Source organism: Aspergillus caelatus, assembly GCF_009193585.1.
Source record: "Aspergillus caelatus strain CBS 763.97 unplaced genomic scaffold BDV27scaffold_11, whole genome shotgun sequence".
In the NCBI taxonomy this organism is placed as follows: domain Eukaryota; kingdom Fungi; phylum Ascomycota; class Eurotiomycetes; order Eurotiales; family Aspergillaceae; genus Aspergillus; species Aspergillus caelatus.
In genome coordinates this window covers 43,435-67,229 of record NW_022475274.1, presented here as the reverse complement: position 1 = coordinate 67,229, position 23,795 = coordinate 43,435, and the positions used below count along the sequence as shown (strand labels likewise).

General features: G+C 49.1%; 10 protein-coding genes across 10 annotated transcripts; 8 read left to right on the top strand and 2 right to left on the bottom strand.

Moving 5' to 3' along the window:
• Positions 1–146: 146 nt before the first annotated feature.
• On the top strand, positions 147–1,396 carry BDV27DRAFT_152977 (snoRNA-binding rRNA-processing protein UTP6; the record flags this gene model as incomplete). Its single annotated transcript, XM_032071686.1, has 2 exons — positions 147–236; positions 305–1,396. The coding sequence occupies 2 exons, from the start codon at positions 147–149 to the stop codon at positions 1,394–1,396; spliced, it is 1,182 nt and encodes a 393-aa protein (XP_031932561.1).
• Positions 1,397–1,462: 66 nt separating this feature from the next.
• Positions 1,463–2,379, bottom strand: BDV27DRAFT_5643 (peptidyl-tRNA hydrolase domain protein). Its single transcript, XM_032076951.1, has 3 exons — positions 2,032–2,379; positions 1,698–1,958; positions 1,463–1,619 (listed from the first exon to the last, which is right to left on the bottom strand). The coding sequence occupies exons 1-3, from the start codon at positions 2,277–2,279 to the stop codon at positions 1,529–1,531; spliced, it is 600 nt and encodes a 199-aa protein (XP_031932560.1). The 5' UTR covers positions 2,280–2,379; the 3' UTR covers positions 1,463–1,528.
• Positions 2,380–3,901: 1,522 nt separating this feature from the next.
• Positions 3,902–7,283, top strand: BDV27DRAFT_165343 (putative RNA-binding protein (Nab3); the record flags this gene model as incomplete). The annotated part of the gene is made up of 6 exons (XM_032073900.1): positions 3,902–4,196; positions 4,383–5,168; positions 5,241–5,420; positions 5,480–5,966; positions 6,022–6,242; positions 6,309–7,283. The coding sequence occupies 6 exons, from the start codon at positions 3,902–3,904 to the stop codon at positions 6,848–6,850; spliced, it is 2,511 nt and encodes an 836-aa protein (XP_031932559.1). The 3' UTR covers positions 6,851–7,283.
• A 91-nt stretch (positions 7,284–7,374) lies between these two features.
• BDV27DRAFT_120697 (cytochrome c oxidase subunit 6B family protein) lies at positions 7,375–8,167 on the bottom strand. The gene is made up of 2 exons (XM_032065179.1): positions 7,786–8,167; positions 7,375–7,614 (listed from the first exon to the last, which is right to left on the bottom strand). Exons 1-2 carry the CDS (start codon positions 8,008–8,010, stop codon positions 7,492–7,494), a joined length of 348 nt encoding a protein of 115 aa, XP_031932558.1. The 5' UTR covers positions 8,011–8,167; the 3' UTR covers positions 7,375–7,491.
• A 103-nt stretch (positions 8,168–8,270) lies between these two features.
• BDV27DRAFT_120696 (protein SYS1) lies at positions 8,271–9,623 on the top strand. The gene is made up of 2 exons (XM_032065178.1): positions 8,271–8,766; positions 8,829–9,623. The coding sequence occupies exons 1-2, from the start codon at positions 8,522–8,524 to the stop codon at positions 9,208–9,210; spliced, it is 627 nt and encodes a 208-aa protein (XP_031932557.1). The 5' UTR covers positions 8,271–8,521; the 3' UTR covers positions 9,211–9,623.
• A 176-nt stretch (positions 9,624–9,799) lies between these two features.
• Positions 9,800–11,275, top strand: BDV27DRAFT_120695 (class II aldolase/adducin domain protein). Its single transcript, XM_032065177.1, has 5 exons — positions 9,800–10,178; positions 10,243–10,503; positions 10,569–10,701; positions 10,760–10,928; positions 10,986–11,275. Exons 1-5 carry the CDS (start codon positions 9,899–9,901, stop codon positions 11,058–11,060), a joined length of 918 nt encoding a protein of 305 aa, XP_031932556.1. The 5' UTR covers positions 9,800–9,898; the 3' UTR covers positions 11,061–11,275.
• Positions 11,276–11,632: 357 nt separating this feature from the next.
• On the top strand, positions 11,633–12,692 carry BDV27DRAFT_120693 (uncharacterized protein). Its single transcript, XM_032065176.1, has 2 exons — positions 11,633–12,002; positions 12,092–12,692. Exons 1-2 carry the CDS (start codon positions 11,657–11,659, stop codon positions 12,472–12,474), a joined length of 729 nt encoding a protein of 242 aa, XP_031932555.1. The 5' UTR covers positions 11,633–11,656; the 3' UTR covers positions 12,475–12,692.
• A 430-nt stretch (positions 12,693–13,122) lies between these two features.
• On the top strand, positions 13,123–14,837 carry BDV27DRAFT_5605 (Golgi transport complex subunit COG5). The gene has a single exon (XM_032076936.1). The coding sequence runs from the start codon at positions 13,389–13,391 to the stop codon at positions 14,751–14,753; it is 1,365 nt and encodes a 454-aa protein (XP_031932554.1). The 5' UTR covers positions 13,123–13,388; the 3' UTR covers positions 14,754–14,837.
• A 3,129-nt stretch (positions 14,838–17,966) lies between these two features.
• On the top strand, positions 17,967–18,384 carry BDV27DRAFT_5561 (uncharacterized protein). Its single transcript, XM_032076924.1, has one exon. The coding sequence runs from the start codon at positions 18,087–18,089 to the stop codon at positions 18,321–18,323; it is 237 nt and encodes a 78-aa protein (XP_031932553.1). The 5' UTR covers positions 17,967–18,086; the 3' UTR covers positions 18,324–18,384.
• Positions 18,385–20,415: 2,031 nt separating this feature from the next.
• BDV27DRAFT_5530 (C2H2-type zinc finger protein) lies at positions 20,416–22,678 on the top strand. The gene is made up of 2 exons (XM_032076917.1): positions 20,416–22,366; positions 22,423–22,678. Exons 1-2 carry the CDS (start codon positions 20,534–20,536, stop codon positions 22,579–22,581), a joined length of 1,992 nt encoding a protein of 663 aa, XP_031932552.1. The 5' UTR covers positions 20,416–20,533; the 3' UTR covers positions 22,582–22,678.
• The last annotated feature ends 1,117 nt before the right edge of the window (positions 22,679–23,795 follow it).

Sequence of the window (23,795 nt, the reverse complement as noted above, 5' to 3'; positions counted from 1 at the left end):
AAATAAGCGCTAGTCCGAAGTAGGAAAGCGGACAGGCACCCGACGTGGTCGGAGCTTTTGATTGCGGGATGCCGACAACTTTTTTTATCACCCCATTGATGGCTGTTTGATCTCAGAGGTATCCTGCAGCAACGACAATCGCAACCATGTCTGCCGCTACTGATAAGGCACGCTTCTTTCTAGAAAAGTCAGTACCTGAACTGAAAGAGTATGAGAGAAAGAAAATTTTTAGCAAGGTATTTCCTCAAAATGCACAACACTTTAAAGTATGCAGAGGTCTTAAACTACGTTTTCATTGTTGTAGGATGAGATCACAGCGATCATCAAGAAACGGTCGGACTTTGAGCACAAGCTCAATGCTCGCGGTGCTCAACCTTCCGACTTTGTACGATATGCAGAATACGAGATGAACCTCGACGCCCTCCGACGCAAAAGGGTGAAGCGACTCGGTATTCGCGGTGCGGGATATTCTGGCCAGCGGCGGATTTTTTTCATCCTGGATCGCGCAACTCGCAAATTCCACGGCGATATTGGTTTATGGATTCAATACATTGAATATGCTAGGGCGCAGAAAGCTTTCAAGAAACTTTCCACTATCTTCGACGATGTCCTACGACTACACCCAACAAATGTGGATCTGTGGATATATGCAGCGCAATATGCTTTGGATGACCATGCAGATATGACGCAGTCTCGAAGCCACATGCAGCGTGGGCTACGGTTCTGCAAGAGCTCTAGGAAGCTATGGATTCACTACGCGAAGCTAGAATTGATCTATACAGCCAAGCTCGTTGCTCGGCAGCGCATCCTGGGTCTTGACAGAGAGATTGAAGCCCCGAAACCGATGTCAGACGCTTCCTTTGAAGATCCTAACGCCGACATGATTGCGCTACCACAGATCACCGGTGAAGATATCAATCCGAGCGCTGGAGATAGTAATGGAGTGGACCAAGTGGCGTTAGAGAATCTTCGCTCAACACCTGCAATGAGCGGTGCTATCCCTTTGGCCATTTTTGATACAGCAATGAAAAACTTTGAACAAGATGCCAAATTCGGTCGGGAGTTCTTCGACATGGTCGTGGAGTTTCCTGACTTGCCATGTTTACGCAAAATCTTGGAGCATGTTGTCAATGCGCTGCAGCAGTCCAGTCCTACCAGTCATCATACGCAAATCTGCTACATCAAACTTCCTACCGCCGGAGTGCAGCCCACGTCACCCGATTTCCCACGGGCTTTGATTACGTCCTTTGCCCGGTTGAAGGAGCACCGCGAGAACCCCAATGTCGCAAAGGAGGTTATTAACTGGCTGCAGCCATTGGAGAACGCAGAAGGCCTGGATCCGTCTCTGCAAAAGGCCATTACTGCCACGGTCCGCAATGCGGAGCGTGTGCTATAGCCTCAAGAGCTGGCGGCTCCTCGTTTGTTCTAATTTTTCGTACCTGCTTACTTCTCCGCTGTCATGCAAAGGCGCATATTGGAGTTCATCATCGCACATGGGTGGTTCAGATAAAAGTTAGCTCTTCGCCAATCATTCATCAAATTTACTACCCCGTCGATTGCTCTTTTTGCTGCTATGCAGTTTCTTAGACTTAATTCTGGCTTCGTTTTCAGCCTTCCTCCTGTACAACGTGAGCCTGAAGCCTCTCGGGGTGTTTGTAGAAAGGAAACAAAGCCAATATAGTGATTCATAAACGTACAATTTGTGTACCCGATCTCTTTGTTCCTGAGACGTCTCCCCAGGAATGGCATCTGTTGCAGTAGTTTTAAGTAACTGATGCAATTTCTCGTAACACGACTCCACATTGGCGGCTTGTTTCCGCGACTCTTCCGACTGTATGACTAGACTCTGCGATCTCTCGGCGAAGTATCGTGATGATCGTAGCGAACGGTGTAAGATTCGAGGCACAAGCGGTAAGAGAGAATGAAGAGGCACTTTTAGAGTAGCTTTTGAGTTCACCCTATTCAGATCCGCAAGGTCCAGTTAGTGATTGTTCGACACAATCGGAGGTTATTTACGCGAGGTCGACCGACTTGTTCACGTTCTGACCCCCAGGACCACCGGAGCGACTAAATGAAATTTCACAAATATGGCGTGGTATAGTTTTCGAAGTGAGTCCCGTGAGCCATTTTCGAGCTGCGGCTAGATCCTCATTTGAGCCTTGGAGGCGTTCTGTGGCGGCCGCTTGTTTAGAAGCGAACGTTCTTGCGGTGAGAGCGGATAGGGAACGAAGAGGGGGGAACCAATGAACTCTCCGAGGACGTAACTGCAGCGTGACCATTCTTTTCTGATATGCTTCGGTAGATTATCTTTATTTCTTTTGTAATGTTCTCCTGGGTAGTTGATGTAATAGTAGTACGGAGCAGCCAGTGTAGGTATCCCTGCAACTCGGACATTGAATTAAGAATGAGATACTAATCGGTAACAAGCATAGGGATCTTCTAGAAATCCGAGTTAGCTTCAAGGTTAGTTGCCGGGAAAGATGCTGTGCTTAGTTCTAACTGGGACTGAAGAACCCGATACTTGGCGCTATAGCCGATCGGGAAGGTCAAGTGAGGCAGTGGGTATCCCTCGAAGCTGGGTACCGTACACTTCCGCGGGCTTTCCATCGGTACAGAACCCCTTCAGATGGTGTTCACCAAGTGGTAGCTTGGTTAGGAGATCAAGATCCTTAGGTAATCCACTCTTCTGTACAACTTGGGTACCTTTCAGGTACATAAGAATTCGGAGAAATGGAGAATAACAAGTGCTGACCAGAGTCGGTTGCTCAATTCAGCTATAGTATAGACGGAGATACTCCGGTCTTACCAGGGTCTGGACCTGACTCTAAGAATAACTCCCTTGACGAATGATGAAGGAACTTTCGAGCAGTTCCAGGGGAAATCATCGAGAGCATGACTTGACCCGCCACTAAGACTGGCTGGCAATCGAACTATCCAGTCATACCGTCGGCATGAGGAGACCTTGCGCGCTAACGCCCTACCCGATGGGGAAAGGCTCGTAAAGTTTGTGCAGCATTGTAAAGCTGACGTGCGCAAACCGTAACTTTACAACATAGGAAATCTTCCATCGCCATGCGGATTTTTTTTTTTTTTCCTTTAACCCTCCCACACCTCGACCCCATTTTGAACTAATTAATATATTTTTTTTGTGTGTGTGATTTCAACTAAAAGAGGGATCTTCACCAGTTACCCTGGTCACCCCTCCCAGAGTACATTAGCTCTGTTTTTTTTTCAAGTCACTTGCCCTCGTTCCCACCACGCCCCCCTCCGATCCCCTCCCCTCCCTACTGTACTACTAACTACTACTACACTACCACCAACTTCCCCATCTACTAACTCTGGCGTCGTCTAATAGTACAATTGTTGACTAATTATCAAGGATTGACGGAAGAATCCTTCTCTTGTCTGCTCATCATACTACATAGTGCTGGGCTTACCCCTCGGACTGTCATTTCAATACTTACTAGATCTTTCCATTACATACGTCCGAGCTTTTGTTTTTCCCTCCCTGCCTTGTTTTATATACCTACCCGGGCCTTATCCTTGTTATTTTATCATTATTATTCCTTATCGGCCTCGCTCGGTTTCTCCTCCCTGCCTTCTGTTTGTCTCGTGCTTATTGGGAGTGTCCGTCTGCTTGGTTTTACTATTCGTCAAACAGATCAAACAGCCAGTTCCTCTTCCTCCCTCCCCGTGGTGCTTCTCCTTCCTCTCATTGATTTTTCATCTCTATCCTCCCTTTACCGCCCACCGGAGCTCCCAAACGGCCCGGCTCTTTTTTTCCCAAGATTAGCCCCACCTTAGCTTGGTCGATTTTGGAAAATCCCTAATCCCCTGTGGCTCTTGGGACCGTTTTTTCGCATGATTTTGTAGATGAATCAATTCTTCATCCTTGGTCTACATGACGCCCAGTTCCCCAGATGAAGCTCTTCACTTTCGAGGCAAGACCCTGACTCCCGAGAGCCCTCGTCCGCTACACATCGCGGAACCAGCCAATATTCCGGTGCTTCAGAATCAAATGGACCCCGTCTTCAACGATACTTCGACTTATGAAAAGTCCGAGTCTGCTTTTGAACACCGCGCCCAGCTGCATGCTAATTTGCCGTCCCAATATGCCCATTATGCTGGGTCTGGGGGTGTGCAAGGAAACTATGGCTCTGTGCAGGCTTCGGGACACTTCCAAACCCAAACACAAGGTAGCTACCACCACTCTGGTGCATTTCAGGCGGACGATGGTTCGATGAACAAGAACGCGGTTGCGTCTTCCCATGCGTCACTGCCATCAGACCAATCTGCATATGCTTCTTCCATGGCCACTGCGACCACCTCTGCTGCGCAGGGTTCCGAACCAAACTCATCTCTAACCACTGTTCCTCCATCAGATTCCGCCACCCATATAACTCATCACCCTTTCCCCGATCTCCCTCCCTCTGCCCCCCATGCTTCTCAAAGCATTCCCATTGCGAGCGAAATAGACCATGCAGCCTCCTCCTGGGCAGCTTCGTCGGCTCTACAGGATCGCTTAGACACCCGCAACAAGTCACATAACACTGGTGAGGATGGTGTGGATTTCCAGAACCTCCTCGATAATCTCCCCCCTTCCTCCACTGCCGCTCCTTCTGCCCCTGCAGTATCTGAGGCGGTTCCTTTCGGAGATGCCTCTGCGGACCCTCAAGCAACTGATGAAGCTATCCAATCTTCCCTGGGCTTGCCTCCTCGTCCCCCACCCCAGGAGAAGCCTTCCATCCATCCCAATTATAACCCCAGCGATGATATCCGCTCGTATCATCAACTCCCCCCTCATGCGTCTAACGCCCAACCCTCCTACACTGCCCAGCAAAGTAATTACCAGTCTAACCCCGCACTCCCTTCCTTGACAGCTGCCGGTGCTCCAGGGACCACCTCAGGCGTCAGTAGCCTGCCCCCTCCCCCCGTGGCTAGTTTCCAGCAGTCCCCGCCGGCGGAGGCGCAGGCACCTTCCTCCCCCGTGTCCAATAAAGCTGGGCGCGTGGATAAACAACAGGTTCGGCAATCTAAAAGCGCCGATGATGATGCCCCTTGGGGACCAGACGTACAAAAGAAATATGACGAGTTTCTGCATGACGAGAGGGTATATGTCACAGAAGGGCTCTGGGATCGTTTCCCAGCGGGATCCAGGTTGTTTGTCGGTTAGTATTGCAGACCTCATTTTGTACCCTGGCGGTGGATTATCTAACGTTTGGGGTTCCCAACAATAACAGGCAACCTTCCAACCGAACGAGTGACCAAGCGAGATCTGTATCATATCTTTCACAAGTACGGGAAACTAGCGCAGATATCTATCAAGCAGGCATACGGCTTCATACAATTTCTGGAGGCCCCAGCCTGCAAGCAAGCGCTCGATGTAGAGCAAGGAGCTGTGGTGAGAGGCCGCAAAGTTCGTAAGTGTCAGCCTTCTAGATTTATAAAATTGCTCGGTCAGACTAATGGAACATTGTAGACCTTGAAATATCCAAGCCACAGAGAAATACGAGACCTGGTCCAGCTCCTGCGGAACCTTCCCGTGCTCCACCGGCGAGGCGTTCGAGGTCTCCCGAATACAGCAGAGGGGGCCCGCCGAGCAGTCGCAACCCTAGAGCTCCTACGGATCGCTACGATCGACCATACGAATCTCCGAGAGTTCCATTTAGCGATTTCAGAGATGAGCCTACTCACCGTAGGCGCGATGACTATCGGCCTCCGCCCCGATCCCCGTCCCCGCGTGGCTTCCGCGGAAGGGACGGATACCGGTCCCGGGATAGAACCCCAGAGCGGTACGATCGACGGGAACGACGCCGGTCCCGGTCCCCCTATGCAAGGGACCGAAGATACCGCACCCCCAGTCCACGGGCCCGCGGATATGAAGGTGATGTAGAGTTGCCAGTGCCCAGACGGGCCCCAAGAGATGTCCCAGAGGTGCAAATTCTCGTCTTGGAGGAGGTCGACCGGTTAGTTTTGCGTTATAACAGTTTGCCATATGACTCTTGCTAATCAGATTGTTAGAAACTTTATCTTCCATGTGGAAAATGCATTCCGCAATAGAGGTCTTCGAGTCGACGTTTTGGTGTTGGGTCCCCGAATCCCGCTGAATGCAGCCGTTCAGCGGCAGATCAGCGAAGGTGTGCTGGCAGTGGTGAGGCTCGCCCGTCCAAACCAGTTCTCCAGGAAGATTCCTCTGCAGGTATTCGATCGAAGCGGGGGTGCAGACAACGTTCGATTTAATGGTAAGTGTTTCGCTTGCTACCCAACTAGTCTGTTTACGCAGGCCTAGCCCGCTAATAACTCGCCAGAGTATCCCGATGTTGAGCCGAATATTGCCGCTGAGATCGTCTTCCACGCGCAGTCAGTGCAGCGTGGCGCGCCTCCTACTCCATTTCCTCCCAACCCAGCCTTTGGGGTTCCTCCCCTGGCGCCGCCGCCTATGCCGCAGGCCCCATTGCCAGCTCTTTCTAATCCCCCCAACATCGCCAACCTAATCACATCCCTCGACGGACCTACTCTCCAGTCTCTTTTGGGTGCGCTCCAGCAGCGGCAATCAGCCGTCCCAACTGCGCAACAACCATTTTCTACCACAGCATCAACACCCAATGCAGGTGCTGATCTCGCCAGCCTTCTGAGTGCAGCCACACGACAGCCTGTTCCCGCCAACCCACAACAACCTCTCCCTCCGCAACCGTTCCCAATCCAAGCACCTAATGCTCCAGTAGTGTCTGATCCCAACTTAATTTCACTGCTAGCCAAGGGCTTGGGAGGGCAGCAGGCGCAAAATCAGGCAACCGTTGGTCCTCATGTACAGAACATCATGAATCAATTGGGCAAATGGAAGCAATGATTTATGACTCGTCTTCTTTATTTTCTATCTTTCTTCATTGACATATTTTCTCCGGAGCTCTATCATCTTTTACAGAACATCATGGGGCATGGCGTTAATTTGATCGATCGGTTGAGGTATTTCTAAGGCATGGGGTTTCAGCCATCGGAAACGATCATATGGCCTGGTTGTCGATTTTGATTTATGTTTTCCTTCGGTTATTACGCTGTAACTGCGACAGGAGTGCAATGGTTTTCTTTTTTCGTTTCTATTCTTATAATCTCTCGACACCTGGACAAATAGATCATGGGAATACGGTGTCTTTTATCTATGTCGCGGTGTTGATTATATGGTTTTCTCCGACGGTTACTTGTGATACACTAGGGCGCATAGCGGTCAGCTGGAGTAATGACAAAGATGAATAATACTAACATTGAGTATGTGATGATCTAAACCTGAAGAGGTTCCCTCGATAGACGATATGCAGTGGAGCATATGTAAAGGCCCGGGACATTATTAAGATTGGAGTGGCATAGTTTTTGATAAGTAGTAGTAGTAGTAGTAGTAGTAGTAGTAGTATGTAATACACAGCCATTTGGTTTGGAATCAATCCCTCCCGTTCTCTTCCTGTTCTGTCCCTCCCAACATAGTGACTGACCATTTTACCGAGGGTTCCATCCCTGTGCCTTCAAGTCCTGGACCTTGGCTGCATCTTCCTTCTTGATCCGCTCAATTGTCTTGTCTCGGTTGTATTCCATTACCCGCTTTTCCTTGAAATATTTGACCTGTTTTGTTTGATCGTCAGCAATCGTAAAGTATGTAGTCAATGTGAGCCACAGATCGCAATAAGGGAAGACGACTAGGTAGCTATAGAGAGAGAGAGAGAGAGAGAGAGAGTCGAGTCACGTCCACCGACCCCTCATTATAGCAGGCGAAACTGAGATGCGGCAACATACCCAGGCCTTTGAACAAGCCGACTCAAACTCCGCAATCTCCTTCCCACATTTCCGTCGTGCTTCCTTATCCTCCTTGATCGCGTCCAGGATATTATTGTCATCTAGGCAGGAGAAAAACAAGTCGCGACCCTCCCAGCACTTTTGTCGAGAGGACCGATCGGGGGCTATGCGGCCTCCATCGGAAGCGGTATTTTTCGAGTCGGAGGACCAGGGTAACCAACCCATTGTGATTGAGGTCTTTTTGCGAGCGACGGTTGGAAGGGACAGGGATTTGAGGAAGGTACTGGAATCAAGAGCGAAATATGAACCGTGGTAGTAACGATAGTAGCTAAACGGGCCCGTCGCAAGAAGTAAATATACTAACTAATACGTAGTTAAAGAGATGCGCTTCCCGTTCGCGCATGATCTGCGTTCCCTTTCTGCCACGCTTGGCGGCTCTGCTCGTGGCGCCACAGTAACCTGGAACCAACTTAACTTCTTTTTCAGTTCTCCCCATCAGACGATGTCCCAACAGACCATCGCTTCCTCGTTACGGTCTTAATCTATTTGCGACGCGATAGTCTTATCCACTCGCAGTCCCTCCATACCTAGCGAGGGAAGAATCCCCAGAAAAGAAGGGCCTCGGGTATATGCTCGGTGCTTCCGCGGGCCAGAACTCACCATCTCACCGGTTCTTCTCACCGTGAAATAATCCCTTGGAGTTTATCATTAGTGTGCAAAAGTTACGACATATTTCATGCCCCCGCGCCGACGGCCTCCTGCAGGGGCTCGGACAGACCTCCCGCCGCTGAAGATCGTACGGAAGATTGTTATCTTACAGCTTGCCTATTATGCCTCTGCGACGGCCCTGATCTTATTTACCACTCTCGTCTATGGCACCCAGTTCTCCATAGACTTAGTTCTGAGTTGGGACTCGCTGAGGGGGGATACCACGATTGGATGGATGCTGGGGTTGGTGTGGATGTTAAATAGTCTTGCGGGGTGAGCTACCCACCTTCCTTGCTTTCGTACAAGGGCTGCACCGCTAACCAAAACTCTCACAGGATAATCTTTCTTTTACTCCTCGTCGTTCGGTCCAAACTCATTCCTGACTTCGCTCTTACTATCCATTTCCTCCATCTTCTCGCGACGTCCCTTTACACCCACTCTATCCCCTCCAACTTGCTTTGGTGGGGTCTTCAGTTTGCCAGCGCTTCTCTAATGACCTTTGGTGGTATCTGGGCCTGCCAATGGCGGGAACTCAGACCGATTAGCTTTGGCGGTATAGCTGGTACCGGTACTGGACAGTCGTCTGGAAGTTCATCTCAGCCGCCGGGTGATAGAGGCAGTCCGTCCCGAGGAAGAGGTCGGGAACGCAGCTTGCAGGGTGACGGTGGCGAGTATGAGATGGCCGAAATGAGGGGAGTCGGTGAGCAAGCGGTATAGCTTCTTCTTCTTCTTTTTCTTGTTGGGTCTTTCTTTCTTCGATTGTATTCTTCTTTTTTCCCCTTTTTTTTCCTTCATATTTTTTGACGTTGATTCATGGCCGACTTACATGCGGATTTTGATATGTTTACAATTTTCTGTATACCCTAGCTAGTTGGCACCTGTATAGATGGCGTTCTGGTTCGAGTGTCATCCTCTCATCTTACCGAAGTGTTGATTCCATGGTCTTACATTCTGGTGACCTTTTTGAACTTGTGCAGGCACATTGGTACTTAATATCCTGTTGTTGGATATTTATGGCTATTTGGGATGGCGTCATGTCATAGCGACATGGGCGTCTCAATCATATAGATAGTATTTACTACTACTGGATAGTATCAAATCGACCCGACTGTGACCCAGGGAAGAACAAAAATGCGCCTTCTACAAACATTAGTCTTGTCGGGCAAAAGTCCGTACGATCGGCGATATGCGCCTATAGCATCCGCTCTGAATTGGCGTTTCCGGTCAATCAAAACCAAACGATTCGAGGTTCATTTATCTGGATGTGGGGGCGCCACATTCCACCTCAACTGATAAGACGTGAAGGTGGAGATAAATATCCCCAGCACTGTCTCGAATAGAGATTCCATGGTTACTTTATCGACTTCGATTTTGTTTTCAACATAGAAAATATATCTAAACCATTATGTCAACAGCAACAGCAACCGAAACCACTGCCCAGCAGAAGGTAGTCGTTGCCTCTGCAGACTACAGTAACTTGAATGTGAAGCCTGCAGTCGAGGACGCCGTTTTCCAAGCAACTGCCCGCGGCGACCGTAATGGAACGCTCAAACTACCAGGAATTCCAGTATTCACAGACCTCTACGAGAAACGTAAATGGATGAAAGAGCACATGGCAGCCGCATTCCGTTTCTTCGGAAAGCATGGACACGGCGAGGGTATTTCTGGGCACATCTCCATGAGAGGCGAGTGCTACTTATTTATCCGTGCTAGTAGAGACACAAGTACTATACTAACAGTCTCCCGCAGATCCTGTCTTGAAGGACCATTTCTGGATGAACCCTTACGCTAAGCATTTCTCTGCCATGAAAGCCTCCGATCTCGTCCTTGTCGACCAAGATGGCTATGTGACAGAAGGGGGCAATCAGGCACCCATTAATGAGGCCGGATTCATGATCCATTCAGAGATCCATAAAGCCAGACCGGATGTTGTTGCTGCTGCGCATACGCATGGAGTGTATGGAAAGACGTGGAGCGCATTTGGGAAGGGGATCGAGATGATCACTCAAGGTATGACGCCCTTCCGCAGGTTGTGTGGATCCTTTTTATATGGCAAAAGTGATTGACGGCTGTAGACGCATGTAACTTTTATGGAAAACTAGGTGTCTATATTGACCATGGTGGAATTGCGTTGGCTCAGGAAGAGGGACAGCAAATCGCCAAGGCTCTGGGGGAGGACAAGATGGCTTGCATTTTGCAAAACCATGGGTATCCCCTGCTTCTAGTCCCCGTGTTTGTTGTTCACGCCGGCTGACGATGTACGCAGTTTGTTAACCGTAGGTCGCACAGTAGATGAAGCAGCCTTTCTCCTTTCCAGCTTGGATCACGCGTGTCATTCCCAGCTGATGGCCGAAGCGGCTGCTGCCAACGGCGTACCAAAGAAGATCATCAATGATGAAGTGGCTCAGTACACGGCCAATGCGGTCCAGACACCGGTATGGCTTTCCTGTTGCGACAATCTCGGATGAGCGTGTGCTGACTGACCATCACAGCATCATTTTTATACCGAATTCCAACCTGAGTTCGACCTCATTGTGGAGGAGACCAACGGGCGAGTTCTTCTGTGATGGGAGAGGAAATGATATAGCAATGAAGCAACACCCTCCAAGGTAATTACTTGAGGCTACGAACCTATTCTTAAGAAAGTCCTTTAGATTACTGTATCGAAATTGCCTGTGGCTGAAACGGCCCCCATCACTAGCCTCTGGGCCCTGCCCTAAAACCCCATTCATTTGTACATCCACCCAATAATCACGACTATCACTGCCTAATTGAAACAAAGGTCTCCTTTAGACGATGTTAGACTTCCATAACACATCCACTGGGAATCACTTAGTGCTCACAGCCCCGGCCTCTCAGGGACCAGGGTACTAGCGTAGATTGGTGACTGGTCGCTGAACCCTCAGAAACCCTGGAAGATCTTAATATATCCATCCCTTAGTCCATGGGCACGACAGCACTCTTCCAATGATAGATGTCATTCCTTGCTGCATATCACATAATGTGGGTTCTCCATTGACAGTTGGGCCACAAGGACATTTTTCCCTAGTGCCGCTCATTTCCTTTTTCTTCGTTCCTCGAATTTCTTCGTTTACTCTTATCTCACCGATATACCTTTCTTCCTTTCCCTCGTAAACAAAAAAAAAAAAAAAAAAGGGCCAAGATGACTACCGGTTTTGCTGTCCGTAAGAACGGTTCCTGCCTCCGAACCGAGAATGACTGCGGTGAAACCGTTGGCGGGTTTCGCGGCTGCTGCCCGGGAGGTACATTCTGCCCTCACGCCTACAATATCGATTGTTGCCCAGCCGAAAAAAATTGCACGGAGTCGTTGGTGCAGGAACCGAGGTGTGCGAATGCAACATGGGATCTGTATGACAACGGAGGGTATTTTTGCTGTCCACACGACACGATAGGATTCGCGCTGGCAGGACAATATGATGGCTGTGCCGGCACAGGTTACTCATTTGGTGATCAGGACACAATGTTAAAGGTTATCTCTTCAGGGACTGGTACGTTGTTTATGCACACCATATTATATATCTGTCTATTCTATGTGGACGCTAAGGTGTATCTCAATGCTAATAAATCTACGTAACAGTGGCACTACCTTCACCAACATCTGCAACCTCTGAAATATCCTCAACATCCACAACAACATCAGGTACAACTACCTCCGCAGCAACCACTCAGACATCCTCCTCCTCATCCTCGTCATCAGGTGTAAGTAAGGGTGCAGTCGCGGGTGGTGTCATCGGCGGCGTCGCCGGTGTAGCCCTGATTGCAGCTTTTATTTGGCTTTTCATGAGGCGCCGGTCGCGGCCTCAGCCGGCGCCTATACAAGACGGGAATACACCAATTCATGACTACAAATACATATCGAGCCAGCCCGTTGAAGTGGATGGGCAGGGACATCGGTACGAGCTGGAGAGTCGGCCTAATGCGCCAGTTCACGAGTTACCGGCGCAGCTCTCAGATCGGTGACAGGTGGGGAGAACGACATTCATTCGGTGTAGTTATAAAGCCTTTATATATTCTTATACATAATGTGTACATTTATTTCCTAGAGCGGTTTGGGGTTCCTTATGATATCACTTGTCTGTTTTACGCTTTCATGTCGCGTTGCGTCGTTGGCATGCGCAATCCTTCATTGCCTTCTTAGGCTAGGCTTCATGTTTAGTTTATTTCCTGGCTAGGGTGTGGTTTCTCAGGTGTATACATGTTTAAGAATAAAGCCACTGCATTGCCACAATATCCTTTGCCACTACATCTCCGAAGGTGTGGTCGAGAATGCAAGAACGCTGAGACCGGTATTCGTAGTCAAAAATATATAAAATCCTGGGTACCGCATTTCCCATTCCCAACAATGATAATTGCTTTCAGAAGACCCAATTTTCCATATCTCCACATAACATACACCAAAAAATTATAAAACCTCTTATATATATATACACAATCATACATGTATGTTGCCCTAAGTACGCGGTAAAAGATATACATCCCCTTGAGACAGAACTATACAGATGGCTGACTAATCCGCGACCAAAGAGGCATAGTCTCGACACATGGCATGAATGGACCTCCGAGCGGATCAGCAACATCGCATACTCGATCTCACTCCGCAAGCAATTGGTTGACTATGACCGGGTTTAGAGGCCTCAATTTACTGGATCTGTCGCATGGCTAACCTACTGTACTGAGCTTCTGTCGTGTGAAAGTGTTTCGGAGAAAACACGTTGTTTTACCCAGCCAATCTTATCTAATACGATCCCCAAATTTGCTATTAGCTTTTATCTACCTAATCTGTGCTCTTCCTATTTGGTCCTATATTGAATCGACCTTGACGACAGTTATTACCTGAGAGAATACAAACTACTGGGACCTAGTCAGATCCAATCATGGCAGAAGGCGAACCATCATACATTGACTATGAGGCCTTCTTGGACCCGGACTTCTCTCCCGCCTCCTTTGCCAACTCATTGGTCGTAGCCACCAACAATGCGACAGATACACCGCTAGATCTGTCAACCCCGCTGTCACGGGTGCTCTTCGATCTACAAGAGATCGACACGCATATTCACACGCTGACCACCAAGTCAGCCCTCCCCTTGCTGACGCACACGCGGGATCAAACCGCTGCGGCAGGCCACATCCTCAAGGAAGCAGAGGAACAGGTCTCCTCCGTGACTCAGGGGTACGAGCGGCTGGAGAAAGAGGTTCTACGGAAGTGGGAAGCTGCAGATGAGGTGAGGATAGCCACAGAGAAGTCGCTCGCTACCGTGCGGCTCGCAAGAGCAGTTGCGCGCTGTCTCACTCTCGGCAGACAGCTGGAGGGCCAGCTTGCTGAGGTTACTGGCCGCAGTGATGGAACGGCGTCCCCATCTCCGGGTAGAGATGATTACCGCGCTCTGGAACGCGCAGCGTCTACGATCGTGAGTCTCCGTCGGATGTTCACGGCCACGGGCCCAGGAGAGGAAGGCCACGGGCTAGAAAAAGTCAAGGCCATCCGGACTCTACGGAGCGAACTGCTCATCCCGGCCGAAAACATGGTGAAGTCGAGAGCGCAGCAGGCGATCAATCGATTCACCATGTCCGCCCAGTCAGGCTACAAACAAGCTCGCGATGCACGAGCACGACTCAGCTCCGCCACCACAATCCTGTACCTCCTCTCTCCAATCCCCAAAGACCTATCTTCGGCATCGGACTTCCAACCCGAGCTCCTCCTCTCCACTTTGCAAGGCTACGTCCATACGGCCATCATGTCGTCCCTGAACGCCCTATCCCGGTCCCTGTCCATGCTGCCCACGCTCGACAAAACCCTCGCCGAGATCTCGGCCAAATGCCAGGATCTCTTTGCGCTGGAATCTATCCTCTCTGGCCTTCGACCGCCATCACATCCACTTTTCCCCCCAGCACCTACCCCCGAGACCCAGTCACAAGGTGGTAATAAAAATAACCTCCTGCAACCACTGCTCAGCGCCCTCGACGCATCTTCCCTCCCATCACACTTCTGGCGCTCCCTCGCTTCGTCCCTCACCTCGCGCGTCCAGGAGATTATCAACCGTGGCGGTGTCTCGGCAAGGACCCTCCGATCTAACCGGGACCGCCTTAAGAAGGACATCAAAGAGTGTGTTCTCCGGGGATCTCAACTCCCAGCATCAACCGACAAAGGACGGATGGGAATCGAGCCCGGAACGAAAGGAAACTGGGAACGAGAAGCAGCGGTGATGGTCAGTGCCGTGGCCAGTATCCTAGACAGATAAGGCTGTCTTATCAAAAAAAAAAAATTACTTGGCAAAATAGCTTAATATCCGAGATATAAAAATCTACATTACACTCGAATAATAACGGTTGTACATATATACTTACCTCCTAGCGTATGTACATACATAAATACATACATCTATACCCCGAGCCAAGATTCATCCTGATAGGTTCAAGACGGAAAAGCCAAAACCGCAGAAGCAACGCGTACATCTGACGCCTCAAGTTGTTGCACAGACCAGAGCATAAGCACAGACAAATTGATTCATATTTAACATGTGATATTTTTCCGCAACCTGCCAACCAGAAAATTCAGGTACACATAATAACTAGGGATCAGCTGATCAAAACGGGCGCAATGTCAATCGTTCGGCATAAAAACGAAGATCGTCGGAATTGTAATCATAAAAAGTAATAAAGATGTGTAAGAAACAGCAAGGGGACACAACCCAGCCTATATCTGTACAATGTGTCAGCCTCAGCGATTCGCAATCCATCCACGCATCCGTCAGCAAAAAGCCAGCCATACAGATGGGGATGCCAACGAATCCTTTTTTTTGATGAATTGTCCAGCGGTTAGTTTCGGGCGCTACGCCGCCTTTTTTGCCACATGTGTCGATGGGTGCAGGTGAGTTTATGCAGGATGATTTGCATGATCATGAGTCAGGTCGGCTGCCACATCATAGTAGATTCTTTTATTTGTTGTTAAGATTGCGTGACTGGATTTCCTGTGTTAAGCGTATGGAGTTAGGAGACAGGTACAAGCGAACAGTCATATGGGAGATGTCTCCGGGTGCCTGGAACTAGATGGAGGGAGCTGAGGCGCCACTGGCTCCGTATCTGAAACTTTATGGGACTGGAAACATTCTTTGCTCAGGTCCGGTTCGTATAGACCGTGGCCTGATTTGACTCAGAATCTTTCTTGAATTGGACGACGTCAAGACATTGTCTTGGGGTGTCTCATCTGGGGGATGTGCATACGTAAGACCCGAGATTATTAGCATAGTTAATGCGTCAATCAGGTACAAAACTAATAGCACTATGCTTCGCCAGTGACTTGGATACCTACAGAGTACAACCAAGTAGGTACCGATTCCCTACTAGGACTGGGTACCTACTAGTACCGAACGACTAGAGCAGGTACCTGCGGTGTACCTACTCTATCCCAGACTATAAATAATTAAGGGACTTAAAGTAGGCAAAGGCCGTGCGCGACATCCACAGAGCCGGGACTTTTTACCCCGCTCCAGATTTAAGAAACGGGCTGATAAGGAACTTTTTCCTTCCATGACCATACATACCGTATCTTTCCAGGTTCTCGATATTCGTTTAGATATCATCATCCCTGTCAACTTTAATCCGTAGATTAAAATGATTCTAATAAATAAAGTGTTGAACAAATGAAAGGGGACCAAATGAGAGAAGCGAAATAAAGACATTTTTGATGGATCAAAAAAAGGACTGAGGAGACGACGAAACCTGATACGGGGACCCCTCCACGTAAACTTTTCCCCTCCTCGACGGTGGTGGCGGCGTCAATGCCCCTTGGCCCAGTCCCTTTTAGGGATTTGGATACAATGAGGGGCTAGACGAAGTATCCCTCATAGGAAGCTATTGACGGATGTGCTGTTTGGTTGACGGCCACGTCGATCAGCCCCTCCGCACCGGAATTCTGTCCGCCACTTCACTGATGTGGATTGGGTCTTGGAGGACGGAGGGACGAAACTTCCTCTGATTTATAACCGTACACCTTTTTTTTTTTTTTTTTTTCCCCTTAGGCCTTGAGCAATTTCCTTAGCAAGGTTAGGGCCCTTGGAAGGAGGTAAGGTACCTCCACGATCAGATCATGGGCTGGTCCAATAGGATGCTGAAGGAGGGTGTTTTACTGTCGAACTAATGCACTGTCCGCGTTATACACTAGATGATCTCTTAGTAACCTTACTCGTCCCGTTAACTGATGGTCGGGTAGTCCAGTAAGTTATTTACCTGGTACTAGCAGGGAACCTCAATAGAATACATTCGACGGGCGTTCATTGCTGGAGGTTCTATGCGCTCGACACCAAAAGTAGACAACCGAGCAGGGACATCAATCCCAGTAGCAGGGATGTTCTTCAACGCCTTCCCTTGGCTCACTATGATTTAACAATGAAGCACATCATCGCTGTATTCTGTGGCGTGCAGAAACGCCGGTGTTTCAGTATTATCTTGGTTGTTCCTTGTTGCCAATTGGCTGTCGGACTGCATCAGAGAGATGTCATCGATTGAGGGGAACTGTTGGAAGCTTCCACTGTTTCCCGTGGCCGTTTGCAGCTATCAGACCGTCCTGCATAGAGATGGGAGTTAGAATTAGAATTGCTCACTCTAGGTTTTGTATTCCCAAACTCTCGTGAAACTTTGGCAGAGACGGAAGATCTTGGGTTGGGCTTTTCCCACGCTCAGTATACGGCAGTGGCGGTTTCCAGTCCCAGCCTTCCTGTGTTCATCTCAGGAATAAAACAAAAACAAGAAATAATTTGAAAGTCGAACAAGATATACAGAAACAAAAGAAGGAAGGGTGTTTCCTTTATGTATATATATATATATATATTATATTTTAATAAAAAAAAAAGTAATGGCAGCGAGAGGAAAGAAAAAGAAGTTGAGGGTCTGAACCGCAAACACGGGACCGCTCTCAGATAATACTGTTCAGCTAGCTTAAAGCAAGAATCATACTACTAGGTCATCCGGGCAAGAGTATGACCAATACTTAAATATACTAAAAAGTCCATTACGCCTAAGCCTTATCAACTTATCCATGTCCGTAGTCGTGCTATGGAAAACAATGCCCTAAATGTAAGGTACGTACCTGCAAAATGTGGACTATCTCTTCTGCATAGCATGTGCTCGGGCTGCCGAAGGATCGTACGGGGAATTCCAGCGCCTATCGCTTGGGCCAGTGGAAGGGTCGGAACCATGCCATTCGTATTGCCATTGTTCAGCGGCCTCAGGCTCTTTGACAATCAAACCATACGCATTGGGATTGCTGACGCGGTCGGATGCTGGGATCGCCTGGACAAACCTGAGTGGTATACCGCAGTATTGTCTCTTACTTGATCAGTCTACTAGGGCTAACCTGAGTTCAGGAAGTGAGAGCGGAAACTCAGGTATACTCCGAACTATGGGTGCGAGGCCGTGGAGAACCATGGCCCCGTAGAATTTGCCATGCACACTTCGTCGACCCGATCCTGGATTAGTTCCCAGGCTAACTGATGGTTTGGTTACCGAAAGGCCATTGGGGGAAGGTTTTTACCCTTATATCGATGGGGTGAAAGTTACCATGATATAGACTTCGAATGGTGGACGTCACCAAGTCCAACAGACCGGTCGGCGCCGTTCGGTTTCTCTGGCTACTGGTCAGAACCTCCTCCATGATCCAGATCATGATTCATGAAACACAAGAAACCACGCCACGGTTAATGCACAGCATTCCTTGGGGATATCTCACCCGCTTATTGTTTCTCCCCCTCATTTCTTTCTTCTGTAGCGAAGCAAGTTCCTGGTGCCTTTACCTTCATGGACAGAGGGTGTGAACGCCTCATGGACCCTGGAAAGGCTAGACCCATGGTACGATTGTGACCATCAGGTTCGAGACTCGCTCTCTATTACCCTTACTCCCCCACCGCCAACCAGCCTTATGAATTACTAGGACCCTACTACGTAGACAAGATTTCACCTCTTGAGTTCGCCTCGGCTGACTGCCTGGAATCGTTCAGCAACAACAAAACCCGGGGGTTCCTGATACCACCTCTTACCGGCGCCAATACCATTCTATATCGGGATACATGATTTAGACGTAGGTTAGATGATATGGATAAAACCGATAGATCAGACGGATTATTTATAGCTCGAGTGCTGGATTCCCGATAAATCCCCATCAGCGAATTGATCTCACAAAACCAGCCAGCTGTGGACGCTTGAAGGAAACTATTCCACATTCATTACGTCCCTCTTTCCAGCAGTGAAAGTAAAAAAAGGTATCGCTCGTATGGAGAACCCCACAGCTGTTCGAGTCGCTGATTCGCGTCGGTTCGTCCGGATCGAGTCGTCAGTACCTGGAACTAAGTAAAGTTTACTTCACCTGTTACTCTGTAAGTATATTATATCACTGGTGAGTTCATTCTCCAGTCCCAACCGAAATCTTCTTTCTATGGCTAGTACATCGTCCAGTACTTCCTCCTCCCTAGTGATGATGTTGATGAAAGGTACTGACCATCATCATGTTTTGGTATTGAGGTGGTAACGGCAATACCGCCAGGGCTCCAAAGTTGGCGCTGCTACCACGCTGCTACAAGACTTGACCTTACCCTTTCAAATCCACTTTGCATTCCCTTTGAACCATTCAAACGGGGCGATTGAAGTAGTAACGTCCATACTTACTAGTGCTAGCTCTGTAACTATAATTAATCCAGACTTATGGTTCATTTACCCCCTCCTTCTGCCCCTCGTTTCGCCGCCTTGTCCGCTCGCCGCCGACCGTTGTTTCCGATAAGCCTCTAGTTAAGACAAGTGTGAGTGAGTACCTACGGGGGGCGTCTTTGAGTTGGCTCCAGTTTATTTTTTATTTTTTATTTTTTTTTTAATATTTTGTTTTTCTTTCTTTCTTTTTTTTTTTTTTTTTTTTTTTCACTTTAACTCCTCCGTCTCTCTCCTCATCCTTTCCCAATCCCCTTCCTGTCTGTATCGTCGTCACCACTCAGCGAGTGGATTACCGCCATCTAACATAATCGATTTCTATTACTTCTACTGTCGCTCATCTCTCACCGCGCATCTTCTTCCTGTTTCGCTCTCTTCCTTTTCTTTCACTTTTCTTCATCCCGTCTCAGATCGGTATTTCGTGGTCTTTCCATATCTTACCTCAATTATTATACTTCATCTGTATCTACCTCCTGGCCCTGGTGCCTGTACATCCACCGCCTACACGTCATATTTCTTGGGTTATTCTACCGGGCCCTTTTCTTATTTTTTTTTTGTTCCATTTGCCTCCCTCCCCCCGGGCCGATCAAAACCCTGGGAAACAGATCACTCTAGGTTGAATTTTCTTTTCTTTTCTTTTTTTTTTTTTTTTTATCTTTAATTTATTTTAGTTCAAGGTCTTGGCCGGGGGATTGTCATACCCACAACCTGTACTCGGCGACTCGTCTGAAACTCATCGAGTCTACCGAACTTCCCTCTCTTGACCACCGCTTCTCTCCTTCACTACCCTACATCCACTTCCCTCTTTCTCGTCATCCTTCCGGTCCACGTTTAGCGTCTTCCTGGCCAGGCACGTCTGCAAGAAATGTGCCCTCGATGTTAATGGTTGTGCTCTGCCACCTACCGCGTACAACCTGCCTACCCTTGCTTCGCCATCATCGTTGGGCATTCGGCTAAAAACAATCATCATCAGCCTCTTGCTACATTCCACTTCCCTCCCCCTCCCTCTTCATCTCATCCCTGGGCCGGATTTGGAATAAGGAAAAATATCCATCCGTAAGTTTTCACACCAAGCAATAAAGAAGCCACCACCCCATCGGCTCAGCGCCCTTGCTCGTTCCTCTCGACATCGAGTGTACGGCCCACATGCTGACAGGAGTTGCGCAAATCGGTTCAGTAGTCAGCTCCGTGGGATCGACACCGCGTTTTCTCAACTCCCGGAAACCCCAACCATTTTAGCTGAAACATATCGTATTTAATGGGCCGAGGGTCACCTGAATAACCCCTTGTCGCAGTACATAGACCCTAATTCGGCGCCTGTGTCAATATGTCATCATTCTTACCTGTGAATAATATTTCGTCGCCGCAAGACCGTGTGATGGAAGAGGCGACGCCACCGACCACACCTCGAGCCCATCTAACTAACGTACCGGAGGCGCAAGACGCCGCGAAAATGGCGGATATGGAAAACGACGGCAGTACGCCCCGAAATGTAAACAACTCTGACCACGCTTCTCAACCCGCAGGCTCGCAAGGAAGTGGGCTGTCAGTATCCGAGGAGGCATCGCATGGAGACTCGGAGGGTGATCGTGATGGGTCGGACCATGACTCGGACCACAAAGGCGATGCTCCCCCGTCAAAGAAGAAAAAAGGACAACGGTTCTACTGCACAGATTACCCGCCTTGTAATCTGAGCTTTACCCGAAGTGAGCATCTCGCTAGGCATATTCGGAAACATACTGGGGAACGTCCATTCCAATGTCATTGCTCGCGACGATTTTCCCGGCTCGATAACCTGCGGCAGCATGCTCAAACGGTCCATGTGAATGAGGAGATTCCGGGCGACTCGCTCGCAGCCACCGGAACCCGGTTTCAGCGTCAAATTCGAACTGATCGAGTGCGACCTCAGGGTCGAGCCAGGGCTGGTACGGGTGGCAGTCAGGGAACTCATAGCAGAGGTCATAGCCGAAATCTGTCCACATCGAGTATCACGTCGACCGCGTCGACATTTAGTCAACCTCCGGAGCTTCGTCGCCGACCTCCGCCTTTGATTATGGCGAATGATGGACGAGCTCGTCTCGCTTTAGATACAATGGGCGATCCCCCTAGTACACCACCAGGTCAAATCCGTGGGGTACCGGGCCCAGCTGTGGCTGGCTCACCCTACGCACCCTCTCATATCTTTGCAGGAGGCAACGGCAGTCCTCATGTCGCCTCGCCGATGTCTGCAGCGTCTCATGCTTCTGGCTTCTGGGATGGTAAAACTGCTGCGCGTCGCTTGTCCGTTCCGTCGGGAGCCAATCCTTTCGCATCGCAACCGGTCAATGCCTACCCCCCTGGTTACGCAAACGCGGGCTCGGCAGTTGCATATCACCCCCCGGGAGGGGTTTATGCAAGCCCAGTGAGCTCCAACTACTCGATATCCCGGGATGAGCCATCACATAATGCAGCGGATGCCGATTTGCGGAGACGTACCTGGCATCCATCCACGTACTCGACCGTCTCACGGCCTGCTACTAGCGGATACGGCAATTACCAGCCTACCGAGACATTGGCCCCATCTTATGGCGCCAATGCACAGGACGAACAGCCACCGCGTCTGCCGGGAATTGAGAGCTTTGATAAGGTTGTCTCGAAGCGGCCTCTCACTCCACCGGTGCGCCGGCCAAGCCCGATGCACTTTGATAACGGCAATAAGCCTCCACTTACCTATAACTTTGGGGGAGGATTCAACTATAACAAGCCGTCAGTTCGGCCACCTCCCCCGATTTCTGGTCCTGGGCATCGCCGGGGTCATGTCTCCTGGGACATGTCATTGCACACGAATTTGACTGGATTGCATATCCGGGATAAGCCCCTCCATAAAGACGCATCACACTGGAGCCAGCAGACTATAGCCGAACTTCATAATGTTGGTTCTCGCCCGTCTACATCCTACCATTCACAGCAACAATACCAGGATTACCGCGGACACCATTCTCGCGGTCCAAGTTACAGCAGCACCATTCATGCTACTCGAACATCCCCGGAGGATTCAAGCAGTAGTGAAGGAGTTCATACCCCATCAACGGCGTCTCTTGAGTACCACCCTGCCATTGTGCACAACAACGGGTACATCGAACCGCATCATACCCCATTCTCTTCCGATACGTCTCAAACAGTACGCACCCGTTACCCGATGAATCGATAACGGCCAGGTCACTAATTGAACTATAGGCATCACAGTCCGATGGGTACCATAGCAAACCCAAACCCGGAACTGACTTCTTCAACAATAACCATCCCTCAAGCAGAGAATCCGGTATGGGTAGGCTCGAGGCTCTAGTTGCTGTCGCAACCAGTGAGAATAAGGGATCTGCAAAGTTGTTTGCATGAAATATACCGTCCGGGATGTTTACCAATGCGCTGGACATCGACCAATTTACATAGGTTCGCGGTGACCGAAGTGGTCTGGCGAAACTGGCAAAGGTTTCCAACTTTTCCGCTCGCTCGACCTTTTTTTCTATTCTTTTGTGATGTTGAGCCGGTGTTGTATATCACAACGCACCTGGCCTTCTCTTACTTTTCCTCTACGCTATCCTGGATATAGTTATGGCGTTTGAGATCCTCGATCTACCGACTTCCTGGAAGCTATTCACCGCCGCTTGACTGGGAATCGTTATGAAGTGATGACTGATGAATATGATGCATATAAGTGACTCGATTAACAGGGAGGGGTTTTGACTCGTGGCTACCAGTCTCTTTCGGGTGTCTTCATTTTGTTTTCCACTGTTTCCCTGTCTGTCTTTTTCCATCCGGGTCGCGCTGGTTTTTGCATGTTCGCATGTTCGGGCGTTGTTTATGGGTTTGTCCATAGCGCATGAAGATACCCCTCGGCCTCAATCTCGAGTTCAGCTACGAGGTTCTGGATGGAGTTTTTTTACTCTGGTCGTGGTGTGGCTTCAATTGTTCATTGGGATTGCCTTGTTTCTATCTATCTATATATATATGGACGTTTCCTTTGTGTGGCGGGGTTTGATCATCGTGTTTTACTACATTCGGGTCTCGATATGGTTCTTATGCGTGCATGTACGTGATCAACTAGTTTGCAAATAAGTGGACAATAAATACGACGGTCAATTTGTCGGCCAACGACTATCCAATCTGTACTATCGCCCGCTAGCTGCGTAGTACTAATGTGTCAGGAGACAAGGTGCCTGCAAAGGAACTTCCGATATCCCAGCAATGGATGCTTCCAGCCTGCACCCCGAAGCGGAACGGATGGCGATGATCCATGACGTTGAGCCCCACATTTACATCAAATCATCGGTTCCTTGAAACACGCGCGCCATGGAGAAGGACATGACTATCAGGTGACGTCGATGAAAAGCGATGCAACGCTCGAACAGAGTCTTCCTTTGGCCGGCGCTCGAGTGGTATTCGCTGATGAGACATGGCCCTTGGGTATGTACATATACTAGTATGTACTTCGTATGTATGTATGAATGTAGTACATACATGTATGTACATACGTATACCTAGAATTAGAACTTAGGACTAAAAGTAATTGGTTAGACCCCAAAAACTGTAACTAACAGTAGTGGTAACCA